At 38.1% G+C, this 20788-nt stretch overlaps 1 protein-coding gene across 3 annotated transcripts in view; it reads right to left on the bottom strand.

Annotated features, from left to right (window-relative positions):
- Positions 1-20788, bottom strand: part of PIK3CG (phosphatidylinositol-4,5-bisphosphate 3-kinase catalytic subunit gamma) — a 36013-nt gene that overhangs the window by 3121 nt on the left and 12104 nt on the right. For all 3 annotated transcript variants that reach the window (XM_007528318.2, XM_060196394.1, XM_060196395.1), the window contains exons 6-10: positions 20556-20702; positions 16725-16815; positions 15746-15876; positions 14735-14846; positions 13221-13378 (exon numbers count right to left, since the gene is read on the bottom strand). In XM_007528318.2, coding sequence (XP_007528380.1) covers positions 13221-13378; positions 14735-14846; positions 15746-15876; positions 16725-16815; positions 20556-20702 — 639 coding nt within the window. The remainder of the gene's footprint in view (positions 1-13220; positions 13379-14734; positions 14847-15745; positions 15877-16724; positions 16816-20555; positions 20703-20788) is intronic.

The following is a 20788-nucleotide window of genomic DNA, read 5'->3' as shown; positions in this document are numbered from 1 at the left end:
CGGCTAGGAAGGATCGTCAGTTTCCCCAATGAATGGGTACTCACCACTTGATGCACATAATTAAGATATATGTGCTCAAGGAAAACTAACAGCTCTAAATGTGTTTCATTAGATTTCTTTCTGTACATTTTTACTTCTTTTCTTTTAATGTGATATCAAGGAATAAACTTATGGCCTTACATGTACCATTATTTCTGGGTCCATTTTTTCCCCTCACTTTTTTTCTTTGAAAGAAAGTGGAAGAGAAGAAGAAAGAGACTGCTTCACCATCCAGGGAGTTCCCTATTTCAATAAAATTTCTATTAGATATTTAAACTTAGACATTTGGATAACTAGGGACTGACAGTACATTTGGAAAAAGTAGAGTAATAAAAAAACTGTACATGTCATACTAAATACAAAGACATATATAAAGCTGTAACATTTAAGACTGTGTAAACTAGTTCCCTAAAATGAGAAATTCTGCTGAGCAGAGTGGCATGTTTGGAGACTTAGGCACCTAATAAATATAGAAAATAATAAAGGGGAATGTTCACATTTGAGAGGAAAAGACCTACTAATTGATAAATAAGACTGGAATAGCTGCTTTTTCCTTTGAAGGAAAATATGAATCAAGGATATTGGTGAGAAAAAATTTTGAATAAGAATACTTAGCTCTTTTTCAGCCACCAGGTCCCAGATGCCAGCATGATACCTTCCGGACTTCCCTGGGCAGATGACCCCACCAATGTGTCCTGGACCCCCAATTCCCCAGAGTCCCACCCCACTAGGGAAAGAGAGACAGGCTGAGAGTATGGATTGACCTGTCAACGCCCATGTTCAGTGGAGAAGCAGTTACAGAAACCAGACCTTCCACCTTCTGCATCCCACAATGACCTTGGGTCCATATTCCCAGAGGGTTAAAGAATAGGAAAGCTATCAGGGGAGGAGATGGGATACAGAGTTCTGGTGGTGGAAATTTTGTGGAGCTGTACCCTTCTTATCCTATGGATTTTGTCAGTCTTTCCTTTTTATAAATAAAAAAATTTTAAAAAAAGAATACTTACAATTGTATGTTCTGTTATTAGTACAATGACTGATGAAAATGCTGAAGGACATTTAATAAGTACTTGAGGGGCCTGGGCAGTGGTACATCTGGTTGAGCATACATGGTACCATGCTCAAGGATCAGGTTCAAGCCCTGGGTCTCTGCCTGCAGTTGAGGAAGCTTCATGAGTAGTGAAGCAGTGTAAATATGTCTTTTTATCTTTCTTTCTCTCCCTTCTCAGTTTTTCTCTGTTTTAATCAAAAGAGAAAGAAAGAAAGAAGGAATCAAAGAAGTAAACAAAGGCCACTGGGAGCATACAGGCACCAAGTCCCATTGAAAATACTGATGACAATAAAAGCAAAACCAGAGGGATAAAGAATAGGAAAGCTATCAGAGGAAGGGATAGGATATGGAGTTCCAGTGATGGAAATTGTGTGGAGTTGTACCCCTCTTATTCTATGATTTTTGTCCGTGTTTCTTTTTTATAAATACAAATTTTTTTAGAAAGCAAACAAAACAGCAATTGAAAGTGTTTGAGTTAAAAAATAAGATATATAGGGGGTCGGGCGGTGGAGCAGTGGGTTAAGTGCATGTTCGAGCCCCCGGCTCCCCACCTGCAGGGGAATCGCTTCACAGGCGGTGAAGCAGGTCTGCAGGTGTCTATCTTTCTCTCCCCCTCTCTGTCTTCCCCTCCTCTCTCCATTTCTCTCTGTCCTATCCAACAATGAACAACATCAACAATGGCAATAATAATGACCACAACGAGGCTACAACAACAAGGGCAACAAAAAGGGGGAAAAATGGCCTCTAGAAGTGGTGGATTCATGGTGCAGGCACCGAGCCCAGTAATAACCCTGGAGGGAAAAAAAATAAATAACATATATAGTATAATCTCAGTTTGGAAGTAGTAATGGGTATAGGTGTAACTTAGAAAAGGAAGTGAAAGCAGGGTCATAGCAATAAATAAAAAGGGGCAAAATTATCTATCTATCTATCTATCTATCAATCTATCAACCCATATCTATGACCTTGGGAGAACTATGGGGGCAGGGACAGAGAACTCTGGTGGTGGGAGTAGCATGGAATTATATCCCCATTTTCTTATAATTTTATAAATCATTAATAAAAATAAATTTAAAAAGATATAAGTTTACAGGCAACTACTAATAGTGACTTTTCCTTTTAGACTATCTTGTTAATTTCATTTGCATATGGCAGGGTAATAGAACTGATAATGGTGACCCTACCTGTGCTATGTATGCCATGACTGGGCCCTATATGTATCATCCTGTCCAAATACAAATATCTGTTGACTAGTGTGACATTTAAAAAGTGGTTTTGTAAAAGGACTTATAGTTTGGGGTTGGGTGGTAGCTTACTTCCTATAGCACACTCACTACCACATGGGAGATCCTGGGTTCAGATCCCTCACCCCCACCTGCAGGGAGGAAATTCAAAGAGTTATGGAGCAATGATCAAATCTAATCTTCTATATAGATTGCTGTAGCACCTTATAAAGAGGCATGTTAAAGGAAAGCAACTATCTTGCTTTTATTAAAGACTATTTCATCCATATTAGGAATTTCTGCTGACTCTAATTTATTCATTTCTGATTTTCACATACCAGAATTGCTTCTACAAGAAATAAATTTCACCCACTAATTTAATCACATTCTCCATACTTGTTAGACACATAATTTAAATTCTGACAGGTAGTGATAATTTAGAGACTTGGTTTAGATTCAGTTATTTTGCTTCAAGGTGGTACGAGCTGTGAGTAAAAGCGCAGAGTCACATCTTGCTGCTTGAATTAAAATATTGGCTTTATAATTAATTAATCAGCTGTGTCATAATAGAAGTTACTAATTAACATTGGGCTTCCCGGCACGGTGGTGGTGGTGGGGGGCGGGGGTTGGTGGTGGGAATGGGACACAGTCTTTTGGTGGTGGGAGTGGTGTTTATGTACAATCCTATTAAAGTGTAAACATATAAACCACTACTTAATTAATATAAAAGGGGAAAAATTGACCATATGTCTAGAACTTCTTAAAACACAGACTGAAAATTTTCTAAAACAAAACAAAACAAAACAAAAAAAGAAGTTACTAATATTCTCTGGACCTCAGTGTCATTTATAGAATATGGATGATAATAAAAATACACATTTCATATGGCTATACTGAGATTTAACATATGTAGTAAGTGTGGGGCTACTATTCTGAATAATAATTATGAGGAACTGCATTGCTGAGAATGTTACTTTCTCACCTAGACCACCTATCCAAAAACTTTCCTCAGAGAATAAAGATGCAGATGGTGAAGCTGGTAGATAATTCTCACTTTCACCAGTGTCAAGGGGAAGGGGTCTCTTCTTACAGAGCCTCTGGGGTGGGTTGGAAGATAGAAACTCAGGGTATAAGGGCTACACTTGAAGATGCTTCTCTTGTTTTGAAAGGCACAGTTGAGCACTTGTTCTGCCCACTCAAGTTCCAAAAGTTTTGTTTCTGTCCTTTGGACTCAGTCACAGGGCCTGTGAGAGCATACTAACATGCTGCCTCAGCCCAACGGGCCTGTGGTTTGAGGGACTGTGAGGATGTGGCTTGGGAGCTTGGGGGAAAACACAGAACACAGAAGTTACTGGATGTAGCAACAGAATTTTCCCTTCTGCAGGGCTGTCTGAAATTGAACTCAGACACCCGCATTTGGCCTTTCTAAGCTTGTTAATAAGTGTGAATGCAATGGAGAACACCATATTACCATTAATGCCATTGTCTAGAACACTACACATTAGTCGATAAGCAGACTGAACCAACACAATACATCTGGTATTAATTTCAGAGTTGTTCCAGATGTCTTTATTATGGCCCTCAGTACTATAATCAAAGATTGTTTTTACAAAGTTATCACTCTTGCAAGTCTTGTACTTCAGGGTATCCACTACTATTTCATGGTCAACATTTAGGCTTGATTTGTAACTGGTCCAATTTAGGAGTTCACAAAATTGGAAACAAAGTATATTCTACTCACATTCTGCTAACTAATCACTGATGAACTGCCTTAGACTCTCCACTTTCATAAAGAATAATCCTAAATTTTCTTAAAGCAAAACCCCTCTATTTTCATCTTGATGTGGAATGCTACTCTGTGTATCTACTAAAATGAGGAAGTAATCTTGGGCTGATAAAACAAAAACCCCAGGGAAACAAACCTAGCACTAAGTAGAGAGAAAAGAAAAAAAAATCATTAATGAAAATGCATGTTCTCATTCACTTTTTATAAATAGTAATGTTGTCTGTTTGCTAGAAGATGGAAACACTGAAGAAAAATAGCATTTCAGCCCAAGATAGAGGTTCCCCCCCCCCTTTTTTTTGGTAAGAAAAAAAGAGATGGGCTCAGCATTGTCTATAGGAGTTACTTTAACAATGCAGAGATGGTCACTGATTGTCAGACCTAATAAACAGGAATAAGTACTTTCTGATAAATTTGAAAGAAGACTAAGTTAGACAGTTTATTGAGCACTTATTGAGTTTGAATTAGGATTCTTGTCTTTCTGGACTTCTTAACAATGATTCTTAGACTTAGCTGTGTTTATCAAGGGAAGAAACTTACTAGGGGCCTAAAGGTTACACTTAAATTGTTCTACTGTAGTCAAAAAGCCTGTAAGGATATGTATATACATTATTTATCTTCTAGTCTTGTTTCAAAAGGATTTGGGTACAGAAAAATTAAACTAACACTAATTAGAAGTAAAGAAAGAAAAGGGAATAACAAAAGATCCACAGGGGAGGGTGGTAGTGCACATGGTAGAGGGCACACATCACTACATGCAAGGACCCAGGTTCAATCAAGTTCTTGGCTTCCACCTATAGAGGGGAGCTTCACAAGAGGTTACACAGTACTTTAGGTATCTCTTACTCTCCTTCCCTCCGTGTCTCCCCCTTTGCCTTAATTTCTCTCTGTCTTATCAAATAAAATAAAACATAAGAAAATATAGCTGCTGAGAGTGGGGAATTTGTCATGCAAACACTGAACACCAATGATAAACCTCGGTGCCCCCCCCAAAAAAAGAAGATCCACAATAAGTTTGGGAAATTAATCTAAAATCTACATCAAAACATCTATGTAACACACATCACAATGCCTACATTGTTTCTATAGGTTACTTTGAAGGAAACCTGTGATCAAAAGAAAAATCTGATCTGTTAGATTTTAAAATTGGATGGATCCGTTTTTCAGAAGATTTTAAAAGAAGTATAACTTAAGTTTAAGAAGGGACATAGTTCTAGAAACATCACAAGAGGATCTTCCTAAAGAGTACACTCTGTTACTTTGTTAATAATATCTGTGATAATATTCATATTATAGACAAAACAATTCTCTAAAATATATTAAACATTGAGAAAATGACGTCAATTAGAAGACTATTCTTGACAAATGTTTAAAAGTAAGAAGATCTAATGTCTTTGACATTACTGCTTTCTTAGTATAAGGTCATCTTTTCAACCTTGGATTGATAAGTTATAAAACTTGGTAAGGTTATCCAGATTCTAACAATTCCACACAATTTTGCCTATGGGGAAGAGGTCACACTAACTTATGCAAACTTCTACAAATGGTTGATGATAGACACTTCCCTGAGGGCATCTTATAATGGATAACATGGAAACACAGTGAAATGCTGAGAGTTTCCAGACCTGGCTGGAGGAGACTGGGCTTGATGTATTGGGACACTGTGCTAATTCCAAGGGGGACTTCATAATTCATTCAGTATATAATGAGCAATTTGGTAGATAAAATCACTATCTACCACTTGACCTGGTATAGGCCCTTGCTATACAAACTTGTTATTAGTCCATTGAGCTCCAAATGCTTATTTTTTGTTTTCTACCTTCTACTTCAACTTGCTCTGCTTCAGGATGAAGCTGCATTTCCTCTTGACTCAATTTCACTCAATAATGTTATGTATGTTCCACCTATACCAAACAACTGTATTTTTTACATTTCTGAATAGTGATATTAAATGTTAGCTTCATGCCCTTATTTTAGCTTGGTTGCTCCATCTCATCCTTATATTTACATGGCAAAATGAAATTAAAGTCAGCCTAAACTGGGAGTATGGATTGACCTGTCAATGCCCATGTCCAGTGGAGAAGTAATTACAGAAGCCAGACCTCCCACCTTCTGCACTCCATAGAGATCCTTGGTCCATACTCCCAGAAGGATAAAGAAAAGAGAAACTTCAATGGAGGGGAGGGATATGGAACGCTGGTGGTGGGAATTATATGGAATTGTATACTTCTTACAGTTATTAAATCATTAATAAAAAAAATCAGCCTGAAGGCCCAGATACAGTCTCTTCATTTTGTAGCTCTTGTCCATCTACCTAAGCAGGATTTCATCTCTGCCTCTGCAAACCTTTATTGAAATCCTTTGTACACAATTGTATTTGTATCTTTTCCCTGTGTATTGGGGCTATACCTCTTCTTTCTGTCACCTGTGTCTAGTACGGCCAAATATATGATGAATGAATGCTTAATGTGTTGAAGCCAAGTTCATTTTTAAGCAAGATCCATTGTTTTAAAATTAGGATGAATAAGGGAACAATCATATCTGAAGGAGACTGAACTATAGAAATATCCTGTAGTACTAGAGCCTTCTCTGTGTTTGAGAAATAGTAGGTATTTGGTAAGTACGTTGAATTAGTGTTCTGTTTGGATATAAGAGGGCAGGACTTGGTGACTATGAAAGGATGGAGCAGGAGGCTGAGAAAACCCAGCCTAGAAAGTTATAGGTACAGAGAATGTAGTAAGATATTGATGCTACCACATAAGGAAAGGACTCAGAGAGTGGGAAGGGGTGATAGGGCTAACGTCACCAGTAAAGAGTGTCTTTAGAAATGACAAGATTTCTGTGGTCCTGATTGTTCCTGTGACTGGGAAGAAAGAAATTACTTGGGCTTCTGGGGTGGTGAGGGGAGTGGGGTGTGTGGGTGAGATGGGACATAGTCTTTTGGTGGTGGGAATGGTGTTTATGTACACTCCTATTAAAGTGTAGTCATATAAACCACTATTTAATTAATATGAGAGGGGGAAAGTTGATCATATGTCTAGAACTTTTTAAAATACAGACTGAGTCTTTTTTAATACATAGGCTGAGTCTTTGACATGTTGACTCTCTCAAAAGCCTAGACCAGGGAGAACAGAAGCAATCAGTAGCACAGCTATATACAAGATGCTGGGTATTATACAGCAAACCCTAACAAAGGGACTTTTCAAAGTTAACCCAATTACCAAATAATATGATGATGACAATAACTATCTATTGTCTTCTTGAACCCTAAGACAGCAGAAACCTCACATTTCCACTATAGAGCCTATATTTCCCCGAGTCCTGGAACCTTAGGGTGGGGCCCACCTTCCTGCATGCTTCTCTCAATTCAAATCAAATAATATTGCATCCGCGGATAGCAACCTAATCAACGCAACGAGTGCCACCCCAGCATGCTTCAGCTCAGACTGTGTCCAGAGACTTCAGGTGTGGAATGACAACCCTCAGCTTCATCACTCGAGTGAGACCTTTTCTTTCATAGTATTCTCTAATTCCATTCCAGGTGGTCCACTCCCCAATAAAGTCCCCAAACCTAGATATAGTCCAGGTCCCCTGAGATAGAGCATATGTTCACACGTGCCCATAAACCAGGGAAAAATATATACCTGAAAGAAGAAGTACACAAGAGTCTTCAGGGAGTACCCCCCCCCCAACACTTCATCTGCACTATTCCAGCCTTTAGGTCCATGATTGTTCAACAATTTGTTTGGCTTTCTATGTTAACTCTTTATTCAGCCACCAGGTTCCAGATGCCAGCATGATGCTGATCAGACTTTCCTGGACTGACGACCCCACCAATGTGTCCTGGAGCTCCGCTTCCCCAGAGACCCACCCTACTAGGGAAAGAGAAAGGCAGGCTGGGAGTATGGATTGACCTGTCATTGCCCGTGTTCAGCGGGGAAGCAATTACAGAAGCCAGACCTTCCACCTTCTGCAACCCACAAAGACCCTGGGTCCATGCTCCCAGAGGGATAGAGAATGGGAAAGCTATCAGGGGAGGGGATGAGATATGGAGATTGGGTGGTGGGAATTGTGTGGAGCTGTACCCCTTTTATCCTATGGTTTTTTTTAATGTCTCCTTTCTTAAATAAATAAAATAAAATAAAAAAAGAAATTACTTGAGTCTCCAACTAGGCAGAAGCAGGACCTTGGTCTAAGAGACAGGAAAATAAGCAAGGCTCTGGTGCAGGAACTAAGACAAATGTGATTAAAAGTATATGGTATGGGGGCTGGGTGGTAGTGCAGTGGGCTAAGTGCACATGGCACAAAGTGCAAGGACTGGCATAAAGATCCTGGTTTGAGCCCCAACTCCCCACCTGCAGAGGCATCGCTTCATAAGCAGTGAAATAGGTCTGCAGGTGTCTCTCTCGTTCTCTGTCTTCCCTCCTCTTTCTATTTCTCTCTGTCTTATCCAACAACAACAGCAATACCAACAATAACAGTAACAACAACAACAATAACAACAAAGGCAACAAAATGGGAAAAATGGCCTCCAGGAGCAGTGGATTCATAGTGGCACCAAGCCACAGGATAACCCTGGAGGCAAAAACAAACAAACAAACAAACAAAAAACCAAACAAAAAACTACCTGGTATAAAATATGAAACCTAAGGGCCTGGCAGTGATGCACCTGGTTAAGCACACTTGTGGCCATGTTCAAGCACCTAGGTTCAAGCCTCTGGTCCTCATCTGTGAGAGAAAGGTCCACAAGTTGTGAAGCAGTGATGTTGGAATCTCTCTCCCTCTCTCTCGTTTCATCTCTCCTCTTCATTTATCTCTGTCCTATCAAATAATAGTCATTTTTTAAAAGATAAAAGTAGTTGTCAGGAACAATAGATTCATTACGCAGGTGCTGAGCTATAACCCTAGGGCAAAATAAAATAAAATAAAATAAAATAAAATAAAATAAAATAAAATAAAAAGATGAGAGCCAGTAGACCGCAGACAATTGAGGTAGACTATGGCTGAATAAAGGTTCTAACAAACCTGAGTCAGAACTCTGCAGAAAGCTGCGGAGGGCTGAAGTTGAAGAGTGAGGGTTGGTGTGTGCTCTAGTGTGGAGAGAAAATGACCTGAAGGGGAATCAGGCAAGGGCTGAGAAAACTGACATCCTAGACAAAAATATCCAGACTTTTCGCCTAGAAAACATTTCTTAAGAGTGACATCTAGGGGCAAGTGCCTATTAAGTTCTTTCATCAAACTGCCTGCTTTGCAAAAATGTGTTTGGGAAGGTGTTAGCTGCCTCTACTGATTTCTACAGCTTTGTCTCCCACACATTTGCTCTATGCCTGCAATTGTGCACATATTTCCTTGAAATCTTTGTTTTATGAGGCCAAGTGGCTCACATTCCTTGAAAGTAATCTTACGTTGAATATCACAGGCATATTCTGCATGTCCTATTCTGGGCATGGATCACAGCTCTGATTGGGTAAAATATGTAATATTAGTGTCAGTAAGGAACCCCACTAAAATAGGAATGGGCACTATACTGGTTCCACTTATTTTTATTATTTTGTTACCAGTATTAGCTCTGTATGACTCCCAACAGTCCTGGATACCATTTCTTTTATAACTTGAGAGTGAGAGATAGAGGGGTAAAGAAAGAAAGGTAGAGAGACAGAAGAGGAGAGACTCCTCCATCACTCTCTCCTTACCGCATAGGTAGAGATCAGGGACCCTAACCTGGGTCCTTAAGCATGATAATATGTACATTCTACCAAGTGAGTTAGCATCAAGCCCTCTGTTTGTATTATTAAATAAGATATTAGACTTAATTTAGTTAACTCCTGATATATAGATGTTTAACTTGTACCTTAAATGTTTATTATGAATAAACCTATGAATGTTTATGTGATGACTGTTGCTCTGTGCCTAAGCTATTACTTCATAAACTCATAGAACACACTGTCTTATGGGAGAGGAAGAAACAAAGAAGTTATAGGGTCTCATTAAACTCCTACCTGATGCAAGACCTGTTCATCTATAGTTACTCCTCCACTCAGCAGATTCCCACAGAGAACTTACTAGGGCTCAGGCCTCTCAGCTGAGGGATTCTGGTTAGAAGAGCCCTGCTACACAGAGCTAAGAGGCTGGAAAGGGAAAGAAACAGCTAACTAGCACAGATAACAATAGCTGTGATAGATGCCGCAAAGATCACACGCAGGAGGGTGTGGCAAAATGTAATGGGAGGGGACCTAACTTAGAAGTTTGTTTTGAGGAATGACATTTCAGCAGAGACCTTAGAGCAGGATAAGGTATTACAGAGAGAAAGCCAGAGTGAAGAAATAGTGGGGGTAGTGGAGAAGTGGAAGATCAACTTTTTCTCACTGGAGAAAATGTTAGAGGGAAGGCTGGAGAGTACATTTAAGTTCTTATATAAATATAAAAGGGAAGCCAAATTTAATTTGCTTATGTGTTTTTGTGTGTAACAAAATCTTTTTAATTGTTTGGCAAAATTTAAAATGAACTGGTTATAAAATAAATTACCATTAGGGGCCAAGCGGTAGTACACTAGGTACCCACATCACAGTGTTTGAAGACTTGGGTTCAAGACCCCAGTCTCTATCTTCAGGGGGACAGTTTCATGGGTGGTATATGTGCTATTTGTCTTTCTATCTCCCTCTTTATTTCTCCTCTCCCTCTCAATTTCTATCCAAGGTAAATATAGTCATTAAATAAAATATAAGAAAAGAAATCACCAGTGACTAAAGCATTGCTTTCTGTTTTATCTCTTCAGTATGGATAAGAGTTTTCTAAGATTTATTTGAGAAAAAGAGAGAAGAGAGAGAGAGAGAGAGAGAAAGAGAGAGATTAAGGATAGAACCCAGGGTCTTGGGCATGGAGGTCCCGTACTGTACTGCTATTTCATTTCTCCCATTGCAAGGAAGAATTTTTTTCCATCAGAGTTATTGCTTGAATGTGGTATCTGCACAATGACTCTACCACTCCTGGTGACCACCCTTCCTGCCAGCCCATACTTTTTTTTTTCCACTTTTTTTTGATAGAGATACTGCTCCACCATTCATGAAACTTCCTTTCCTGCAGGTGGGAATCAGGGGCCTGACTCTAGCCTTACATGTGCTTTACTGTATGTGTCACCATCTGGCCCCAGGAAGAGATTTTTTTCCTAAAGAATTTGTTAGATCACCGTTATTGAAAAGTATCTGTTTAGTACCCTCCATGTAGAATGCTACTTCAAAAGCTAACAGATATTCTTGGGTTCAAATAGCAGACCTAGATTTTGCATGTCTGTGCAATCCTAGCTTGTTCCTGAAATTGCCCCTATTATAGAAATAATTATGAAGGAATTTCTTGGCTTTTGCAAAGAACAGAGAGTTGGGAAAAAATAGTACTTTTGTCTTTCAGTTACCCTAATTCCTACACCCTGGTCATCAGCTAAATTTACATGCAGTTTTTGTGTAGAAGGCTCACTTCACCATGAACAGAAAAATAGAGCAATTTTCCCCCACCTTTCTAAATAGCCTATTTAAATATGTTGCATGAATTAATTAACCTTATCAGTTTCAAATTACTGCTTCACTGGAGGGTGAAATTACTCTAGCTTTTGGAGCAACTACTTTTTCTCTGTCAGGAAGTAGTCAAGATATGTGACTTTTAATTTTAAAAGGAAACAGGACTGAAATGTGTCAAATCCCTGGAAATAGTATGAATACCAGTTGAGTTTATGCAGAAAAATGACACACTCAAAAATCTCAAGACCATCTGGCCAGAGAGATCTCAGTTTCTCTGACATCACTTCTGGAACTGTGGGAGAGTAAGTCCTGTATTCACTGAATTGAAAACCCGCCAAGAGAACAAACAAGAACAGACAAGTTTCAAAACAATCACTCTACTTGCAGTTCCACCTAACTTTTAGACCTATGTCACTTCCCAACAATAACATGGGATTCAAGAAGAGACCCAGGGAAAGAGAGCAAATCAAATTATGTCTAAAGAAGCATTCAAATAGTAGGCTTATTAATGGGCACACAATGTGAAAGTATAGAAAAAAAATTATTCTTTGCCTCCACCAGTTTTGTTTTTGCATGGCTATAAAGTAATTACATTGCAGTAGTAATTACAACTTTTATGAATTATGCTCATTCACAGTTATTAAATTTGCAAGTGCGAAATGTTTGTTCCTCTGGTATTTGCAATATTTGATAGTCAAAAAATGTACATAAACCAGGAAGGAACTAAAATGAAAGTAGAGCATCAACACTCCCAGGGAAGTTTGTTTATGGGTAAACAGGACAAGCCACAGTTTTTTTGCCTTGAGGGTTATTGCTGAGGCTTGGTGGTGCCTGCACTGCAGTGCGAACCCACTGCTCCTGGAGGCCATTTTTTCCCATTTTGTTGCACTTATTGTTACCCTTGTTGTTGTTATTATTATTATTATTATTACTGTTGTCAATGTTGTTGTTGGATAAGACAGAGAAATCGAGAAAGAAGGGGAGGAGGGAGGAGAGAAAGATAGACACCTGCAGACCTGCTTCACGGTGTGTGAAGCAACCTCCCTGCAGGTGGGGGGCCAGGGCCCCCAACAAGGATCTATGCTGGTCCTTGGGCTTTGCACCATGTGCGCTTAACCCGCTGTGCTACTGCCCCACCTCCCACAGATTTTTGTAGAAACTGTAGTCAAGTTGACAAGTTTCCAAGTGTGCTAAGGGATTAACCTTTACAAAAATCAGTGAGTGGTATAAAATACACATATAACAAAAATCAAAAGAGGCTCACAATTATCTGAGAGCCCTCCAAATGACTTGTAAAATCCGCATCTTCCCAGCAATATCTTCTAAGTCTAGTCCTGCTTGCCAGATGATCCTCAAAGCCCTCTCTTAAGAGTGGTGTTCTATATTTGCCAGTCATACTGACTATGAAATACTCCTGATGATTTGATTTTAGGTGGAAGGATTACTGAGAAGCCTCATTTTGTACTTGGGAAAGGAATGGTGATGTCCTGATAGAAGGTGGCAGAAGAAAGTGAGAGGAGCCTCAAAGTAGAAGGGGGATCTGAGGGAAGTGTATACTGCAGGCATCATCATTTTAGTGTTAGCAGTAAGCGATCAAAAGGGCGGCCACTTACCTGAAATTTCTGGAAGTGTAGGCTTGTTTTCTTTCCAGAAGTCCCCATCACAAATAGGAAATCTGGGGTTAGCACAAAAGGCACTCTCTCTTTATTAATGCCCAGGAAACTCTTGTAATTCCCAAGAATGTGCCCAAAGTCAATATGAAACAGATTTCCTTAGGAGAAGAAAATGTCTGACATCATTATACTGGCACAAGTACTTGTAACAGAACTCTGTTGTGTTTATTTCTTGAAATAACTTTAAATTGCCTGAAAATGGGCAACCTTGGGTAGCAAAGCTATTTTTACCCTCTGTTAGCAGTTTGTGATATTTTGGTCTTAGCAGGTGTATGTAGTAGTAGCCACAAAGTAACGCTTTGAACCAAGTGTACTTTTGATATATTTGTGGTGTTCTTTAAATGGCAGCCAAATGCCATTGAGATATTCTAGTCTCAGAATCACTCTCAGAAATATGTCAAAACTCTCTTCATTTTTGAGGCTCATTTGAGTTAATTCCTGGTAGTTTCACCATCACCATCAAATTTCTCATTTTGTATAGTCCTCTATCAGATGTATGGTTCTTCAATATGTTACCTCTTTTGACTCTGAAAAAGATGATTGAATTTTCCGGACTCTTAAATCAATATACATTTCTCAGAGAAAATTTCATGATGTGGTAACCAGTAATGACCATTGTTATAGTAGCCAGTGAGGAGGTGTATATTAGGAATCTATCTCAGACTGAAGGACATATGGGAGTTTTTTTTTAGCTTCTCTAAAACTTCTGACACTGATGGTGACACCTTAATTATCTTCTGGGAACTGACCCTATCTTAACTGCCTAGCTCTTTTCAAACCTTTCCTTTTTAAAGCCCATTTCATGTATCTTTTTTTAAAAATTTTTTTATTTTTGCTTCCAGGGTTATTGCTGGGGCTCAGTACCTGCACCGTAAATCCACTGCACCCGGAGGCTATTCCCCCCCCCCCTTTTGTTGCTCTTGTTGTTTTAGCCTGGTTGTGGTTATTATTTTCGCTGTTGATGTCATTGTTGGATAGGACAGAGAGAAATCGACAGAGGAGGGGAGACAGAGGAGGGGAAAGAAAGACAGACACCTGCAGACCTGCTTTACCACTTGTGAAGCGACTCCCCTGCAGGTGGGGAATCGGGGGCTCGAACAGGGATCCTTCCGCCGGTCCTTGCACTTTGCACCATATGAGCTTAACCAGCTTTGCTAACTGCCTGACTCCCACATCTTCTTTTTTTTACTCTTCAGTCCTCTCTAGCATGATCTCAAAAACTGTGTCCCTACATAGGAATTACTTTGAAATAATGTGTTTTTAACCCTGAAATTCACTTAAAAGTTATGCTATATTGATGGAAAAAGGGAACTAAAAGTTAGAGTCCCATGGATACAGAGCTTTAGATGGTAAGAATGAAAATGTTCTGGAGATTGATGATGGTTGCACAGCAATGTGCATGTACTTAATGGTAGTAAACTGTATGTATAATGTACCACAATAAATAAACTTACCTGTCTCTGTGATCATAATGTTGTCATTGTGCCTATCGCCTATGCCAAGAACAAAGGTTGCCACACAGTAGCCAGCACAGGAATAAACAAATCTCTCCACTGCTGCCTGAAACTAATTAAAATCCATGTGAATATTAGTTGTGCTCTAGAGTTGTACATTACTAATGAATTGAAAGACAAAACCACTATTTGGGGAGCCATTTTCAGGGGACAAGTTGTGCAGATCACATTAATGGTATATACATGTCAACTCTCTCCTAGCTCTACTCTTATTTTACATGAAGATTCAATGAAATCACAATAGCACGAAGAGGAAACCAGAGTCAAAGGGCAACGATAATTTAATCAAAAGGTTCACTTCCTTTTCATGCATCACTTGCCAAAAACTATACAGAACCCATAATAATATGCTTAGTGGTGAGCATATGTTTTGCTTGTGACCACTTAGAGTATGCATGGGTTCACATCTCCAATGTATAACAGACTAATAAATGCTACTAATTATATTTCCTTTGCAAAAGATTGCTAAGTATGCAAATGAGAAGTAATAATCCTGTGCAGCAAAATCCAAATAGTCTAACCACACAGCTTGTGAAGGGTATAGCATATGCACTTCAGATAAATGTGGAATGACATTTTCAGCATCCATAATTTACCATTTAGATTAGTGTGCAATGGTAAATTATAAATTATTTTATAAAAGTTTTTCTTTCTGATGAACAACAAAAATAGCCATAAAAGTTGCTAACAAATTATTATTCCATAGAACCAAATTTTATGTAGAATATTTCTGGTAATCAAAGAAGAAGCAAATAATTTTGGAGTTATAAACTGTATACCAATTTACATATATGTGCTGTGTCAACATGAGAAAGCATTTAAAATTCCCACAATCTCATGTGTTATATCAGGTGGCATGCTGGGGGATCTCTTTGAAAACAAGAGACCACTGTTGCTCTACAGAAGACAACTTGTAAAGAACCTTCAGAGTGGGGAAAGGCTAGAGCTCACCTTTTCATCAATAGGGCATTTCTCCTTGAGCCAGTGATTCAGGACTTCATCTTTAAATGCTCCTGTGTTGCCCACTGTGCTTTGCTGAATTTTGGCAATTGTTGTGGCATCTTTTACTATTTCAATCATTCCTATGGGAGGAGGCACAGATATTGATGTAAACTGGGACTTAGTGTATGGCACAGAGAAGGAATGACTATACCTTTGTTGAGTGAAGGGTAGAGTGCTTTGTCAAGAAGTCTATTTTCCAGGTTCATACTACTAAATTTCTTAGGAGAAAGAGAATGAAGGGGATACGGAAGTTGTATGTTAAGTACTTTTAAAGTCCCTGAACAAAAAGAGAGAAAGGTTGATTTAAAAGGAAATAAGCACAAAATTTTATGTGGTAAGCATATCCTTTCTTGCTTGGTAACTTGTAGCTTTTCCTTTTTCTTTCTTAATTATAGGGTCATGTGGAAATGACATTGTAGTTTTCAAATTGGAAACTGAATAAAAAAAGATTGAAGCAAAAATGCTCAATGTCTATGAAAGCACCTAACTCCAATATATTTAATAATTGACAAATATCCCTGTGTATTTAAAAATGTTATTTGTGTGAGAGAAAATAAGTATTTGTAATGTGCTTATTTTTTATCTATTTACTGGAGGTTATGATTTGTAGTACAGTTGCTGACACATGGGTACAATTAGTGAGAAAGAAGTTTAATGTGCTGTGAAACAATGTAAACTTTAGAGGTGGAGAAGTAAGAGGAGGGAACAAGTTCTTACTAAAATCATTTCCTTGTATACTTAGTTATAAGGTTTTGAACCACACATTCGTGTATTTTCAATATAACCATATTAAGCTGAGAGTCACATGCTCTTATTTTCTATAGGAATTATGATTATAATTTTTAGCTATGAAATGCCTACACTGAAGGAATTATGATCCCTTCACATAAAATGAATGCTATATTCATCTCCTGAGGGAACCACATACCTATTTTGTCACCAGTTGAAATGCAGCCATATGGCAAGAGGCACAGATCCAAAGATTCAGTCTCCCAAATAGTCTCCATGATTCGTAGAATCTGAACATCAAATCCGAAAATGTTTTCATTATAAATATGTGTATTTGGGGGCAGGGTTGTGGTATACCAGGTTGAGCACAAATTATAATGTGCAAGGACCAGGGTTCAAGCTCCCAGCCCCCTTTGCAGGTGGAAAGATATGCAAGTGATGAAATAGTGCTGCAGGTAGTCTCTCTGTCTCTCTTCCTCTCTATCTCTTCCTTTCATCTTGTTTTCTTTCTGTCTCTATCCAATAAATAAATAAAATATAAAAATATGCTTATATAATATGGTTTCTTCTTCCTAAAAAGCAATAATTTTATAATAAGTAGATATAAGATTATAAGTAACAATTATAGCTTTTATTATGAATGTGGTACTCAAAAGTTTTCATTTCTTAGCAATTTGCTGTTTTTGGCCCCAGGGTTAAACCTTAAAAAGGGGGGATAAACCAATGACTTTGGGAGTAAGTTTTAGACATGATTCACCTATTAAAATATTCTATTCTAGTTGCAAACATATATTTCACCATGCTACAAATGTCCTACTCTAGCATGTCTAGTATTTTTTTTTTTTTATCTACAAGTCACTCTTGGAGTATAATCTATGGAACAGTACCAATGATGAGCATAGGTTTATGTTGATTTATTTCATATGCCCTACAGTGTGGATATGATTATTATTCTCATTCCTTCCCAATCCCTAACAAATTTCTAATAACACTTTTTAATGAAATTGAACAACAGCCAAAAAATTCATGTAGAACCACAAAAAAACCACACATCATCAAAGTAATCCTGAGAAAACAGAAGAATGGTAGTTTCATGTCCCTTCAATTCAGCTTATACTATAGCACAACAGTAATTAAAACAATGTGTTACTGGAACAAAAATAGGCACTTAGAGTAGTGGCACAGAATATAATGCCCAGAGCCCTAATCAGGGAGTCCTCAGATTCCCAAACAAACGTGATGGGCCTAGACCTCAAATAAACCCTTTCTCCATTGTTACCAGTCACTTCTATCAGGAATAACACAATAGACCCCATTGTGAGCCCCCACTGGACTTGCTCTCAACTTGGATCAACAATGGTAGAGAATGTTTCATCCTCTGAAGGGAGGATGGACAACATACTCTATGCTACACCTGAGGAAGATGGGTCCTGATATTGAGGCAGCTTGGAATGTTCCTATTGATGACCACAGAATGTGAGCTCAGATCTCCAAGGATGCAGAGGTCACATAGACTCCTAAGCTGAATATGGGCCCCAGATCAGATCAAATTTATGGGGTTTACAGTCAACAATATTTATACCCCTTTCCCATGTTAGGGAGCTACTCTCTTTCCTTATCCAGCTTTCTGGTCCTTTTCCCAGCCATGACATCATCTCCCCAGACAATAACTTGGATCCACCTGCATATCAGATTTCAGGCTCAGGGGAAAAAAGAAAAAGGAAAAAAAAAACCCAAAAACTGATATAGCCACAGGCCCTTTGGAATGTAACTCAAATATGCCTACTAGCTATCTACAAAATGGAGGACACCCCCCCCCCCCCGCCAACTCTTCATCTGTACTGTTCCAGCCTTTAGGTCCATGATTGTTCAACAATTTGTTTGGCTTTGTATGTTAACTCTCTTTTCAACCACAAAATTCCAGATGCTAGCATAATGCCATCTGGACTTCCCTGGACAGATGACCCCACCAATGTGTCCTGGGTTTTTACTTCCCCAGACCCCTTCCCCACTAGGGAAAGAAAGAGACAGGCTGGGAGTATGGATAGACCTGTCAAAGCCCATGCTTAGTGGGGAAGCAATTACAGAAGCCAGACCTTCCACCTTCTGCATCCCACAATGACCTTGGGTCCATACTCCCAGAGGGTTAAAGAATAAGAAATCTATCAGGGGAGGGGATGGGATACAGAGTTCTGGTGGTGAGAATTGTGTGGAGTTGTAACCCTCTTATCCTATGGTTTAGTCAATGTTTCCTTTGTATAAATAAAAAATAAAATAAATAAAATATCCAAAAAATTTATTTTATAAAGAAAAAACAAAAAGAATATAATACCCAGAAATAAACCCACATGTTTATGGACATTTGGTAAATGACAAAGGAAACAAAATTATTCAGTGGGAGAAAATAAAGCCTATTCAGCAAATGATGATGTCAAAACTGAATAGCTACATGTAGAAAAATGAAGTTAAACCACCACTTAGTACCATATACCATATATATATACACATACTCTTTTGTTCATAGTTGCATTATTCACAATAGCCAAGGAGTGGAAACAACCTAAATATCCACTAATGGATGACTGAATAAATAAGTCATCGGGTAAATATTCATTGAAATACAACTCAGAAATTTAAAATTCTGATATTATGTATCTTTGGACAAAATGAATCAAACTGGAAGTGGTTATTCTTAGTGAAGTAAGTAAAAAGGTGAAAGACAAGTACAGGATATTTTTATATATATGTGTGGAAGATAAATGATTAAAACATATGAACTTGCAAATAAAGAGAAAAAAGGCAATAAAACTGTCACTTTGAATTTTGTAAGAACTATGTTGTTGGGAAGATACAGAACTTTGGTGTTGGATATGGTATGAAACTATGTATTTTAAATACTCTAATTTTTAAACTACTACCAAGTTACTAGTAAAAAATACCTCCAGGGTAAAACATATAATTCATGAAAATAAATAAAATCAATAATTTGTTTCTATTATTAAAAATGAACAAAAACAGAATCAGAGTTGAATTCATGACTAGTTATAAATGGACTGTTTAAATCATTGTATTTGGCTTAAGTGATATAAACTATATTAAGAATTGGAAATGGTGATACCACTATAATGTTAAACAACTAAGTTATATAGAGTTTAGTTTCCAGTTTGTAAAGGCAAGGTTTATCTAAACACATAGAAGAAATATGAAAATGATTAACATTGATATCATTACTGTTGACCTCTGCTCTAGTAACCTAGACATTCTTTTCATTTAACTGCATGAATGCTCTAATTTTCTACCAGTTCATCTTCTCTTTGCATAGTAAACCATTTATGTGAATTTTTGCATGTGTATCAGAGATGACAAATCTACGCAGAGAACAATATATCTATGAGAACTCATGTATTTATGAATGCTACTGAAGGGGACTTCAGGGGGTAAAATAGATCTTCATTTTCCATGATATGTCTATATTCCAAGCTACCATACTATGAATGAGGTTTATATAAAAAGTGGTTAGAGAGAGACAGGCTGGGAGTATGGATCGACCTGCCAACTCCCATGTTCAGCAGGGAAGAAATTACTGAAGCCAGCCAGACCTTCCACCTTCTGTATACTCCCTGAGGGATAAAGAATAGGGAAACTATCAGAGGAGGGGATGGGATATGGAGTTCTGGTGATAGGAATTGTGTGGAGCTGTACCCCTCTTAACCTATGGTTTTTTTTGTCAGTGTTTCCTTTTTATAAATAAAAATTTTAAAAAAGGGGTTAGATGAGCAAAGTATATCAGACTATTTGGGAATGCTGAATATATACTTTCAGGAATGGACAGAATTTCAGTGCTCATTAGATTATATACCTAATATGCTGAAACTTGATTTCCCTGTGAAAACTGTCATGTACTCTTTGGTCACTGTTAATCACACAGACTAGCAGAAAGGAAGTAAAATCAGCAGAAGGCACATCTTTAGATCTAACACGGGATTCTTTTTTCAGATAACTGAAAATGGATTTCTTAGCTGGAACATACCTGTAAAATAAGCATGTCTTGGCGCAGATCATCACCATGTTTAAAGATGATTCCAATGGTTTCATTTGATAGGGCTGTAGGGTCAGCACATTTAAACTCAAGCCACAGGGGCTTTTTCTTGGAGGCCATCACTTTGCATTTTTCAATCTGTAATGAAACAGACATAGGTATCATTACATGCAGTGACTACATACTGTGAAGACTCAAATCCTCTTGCAACCAGGACATTAAAA

This window comes from Erinaceus europaeus, chromosome 8 (assembly GCF_950295315.1).
Source record: "Erinaceus europaeus chromosome 8, mEriEur2.1, whole genome shotgun sequence".
Classification (NCBI taxonomy): Eukaryota; Metazoa; Chordata; class Mammalia; order Eulipotyphla; family Erinaceidae; genus Erinaceus; species Erinaceus europaeus.
Note: the sequence above shows the minus strand (reverse complement) of the source record. Positions and strands in the feature narration are given on the sequence as shown.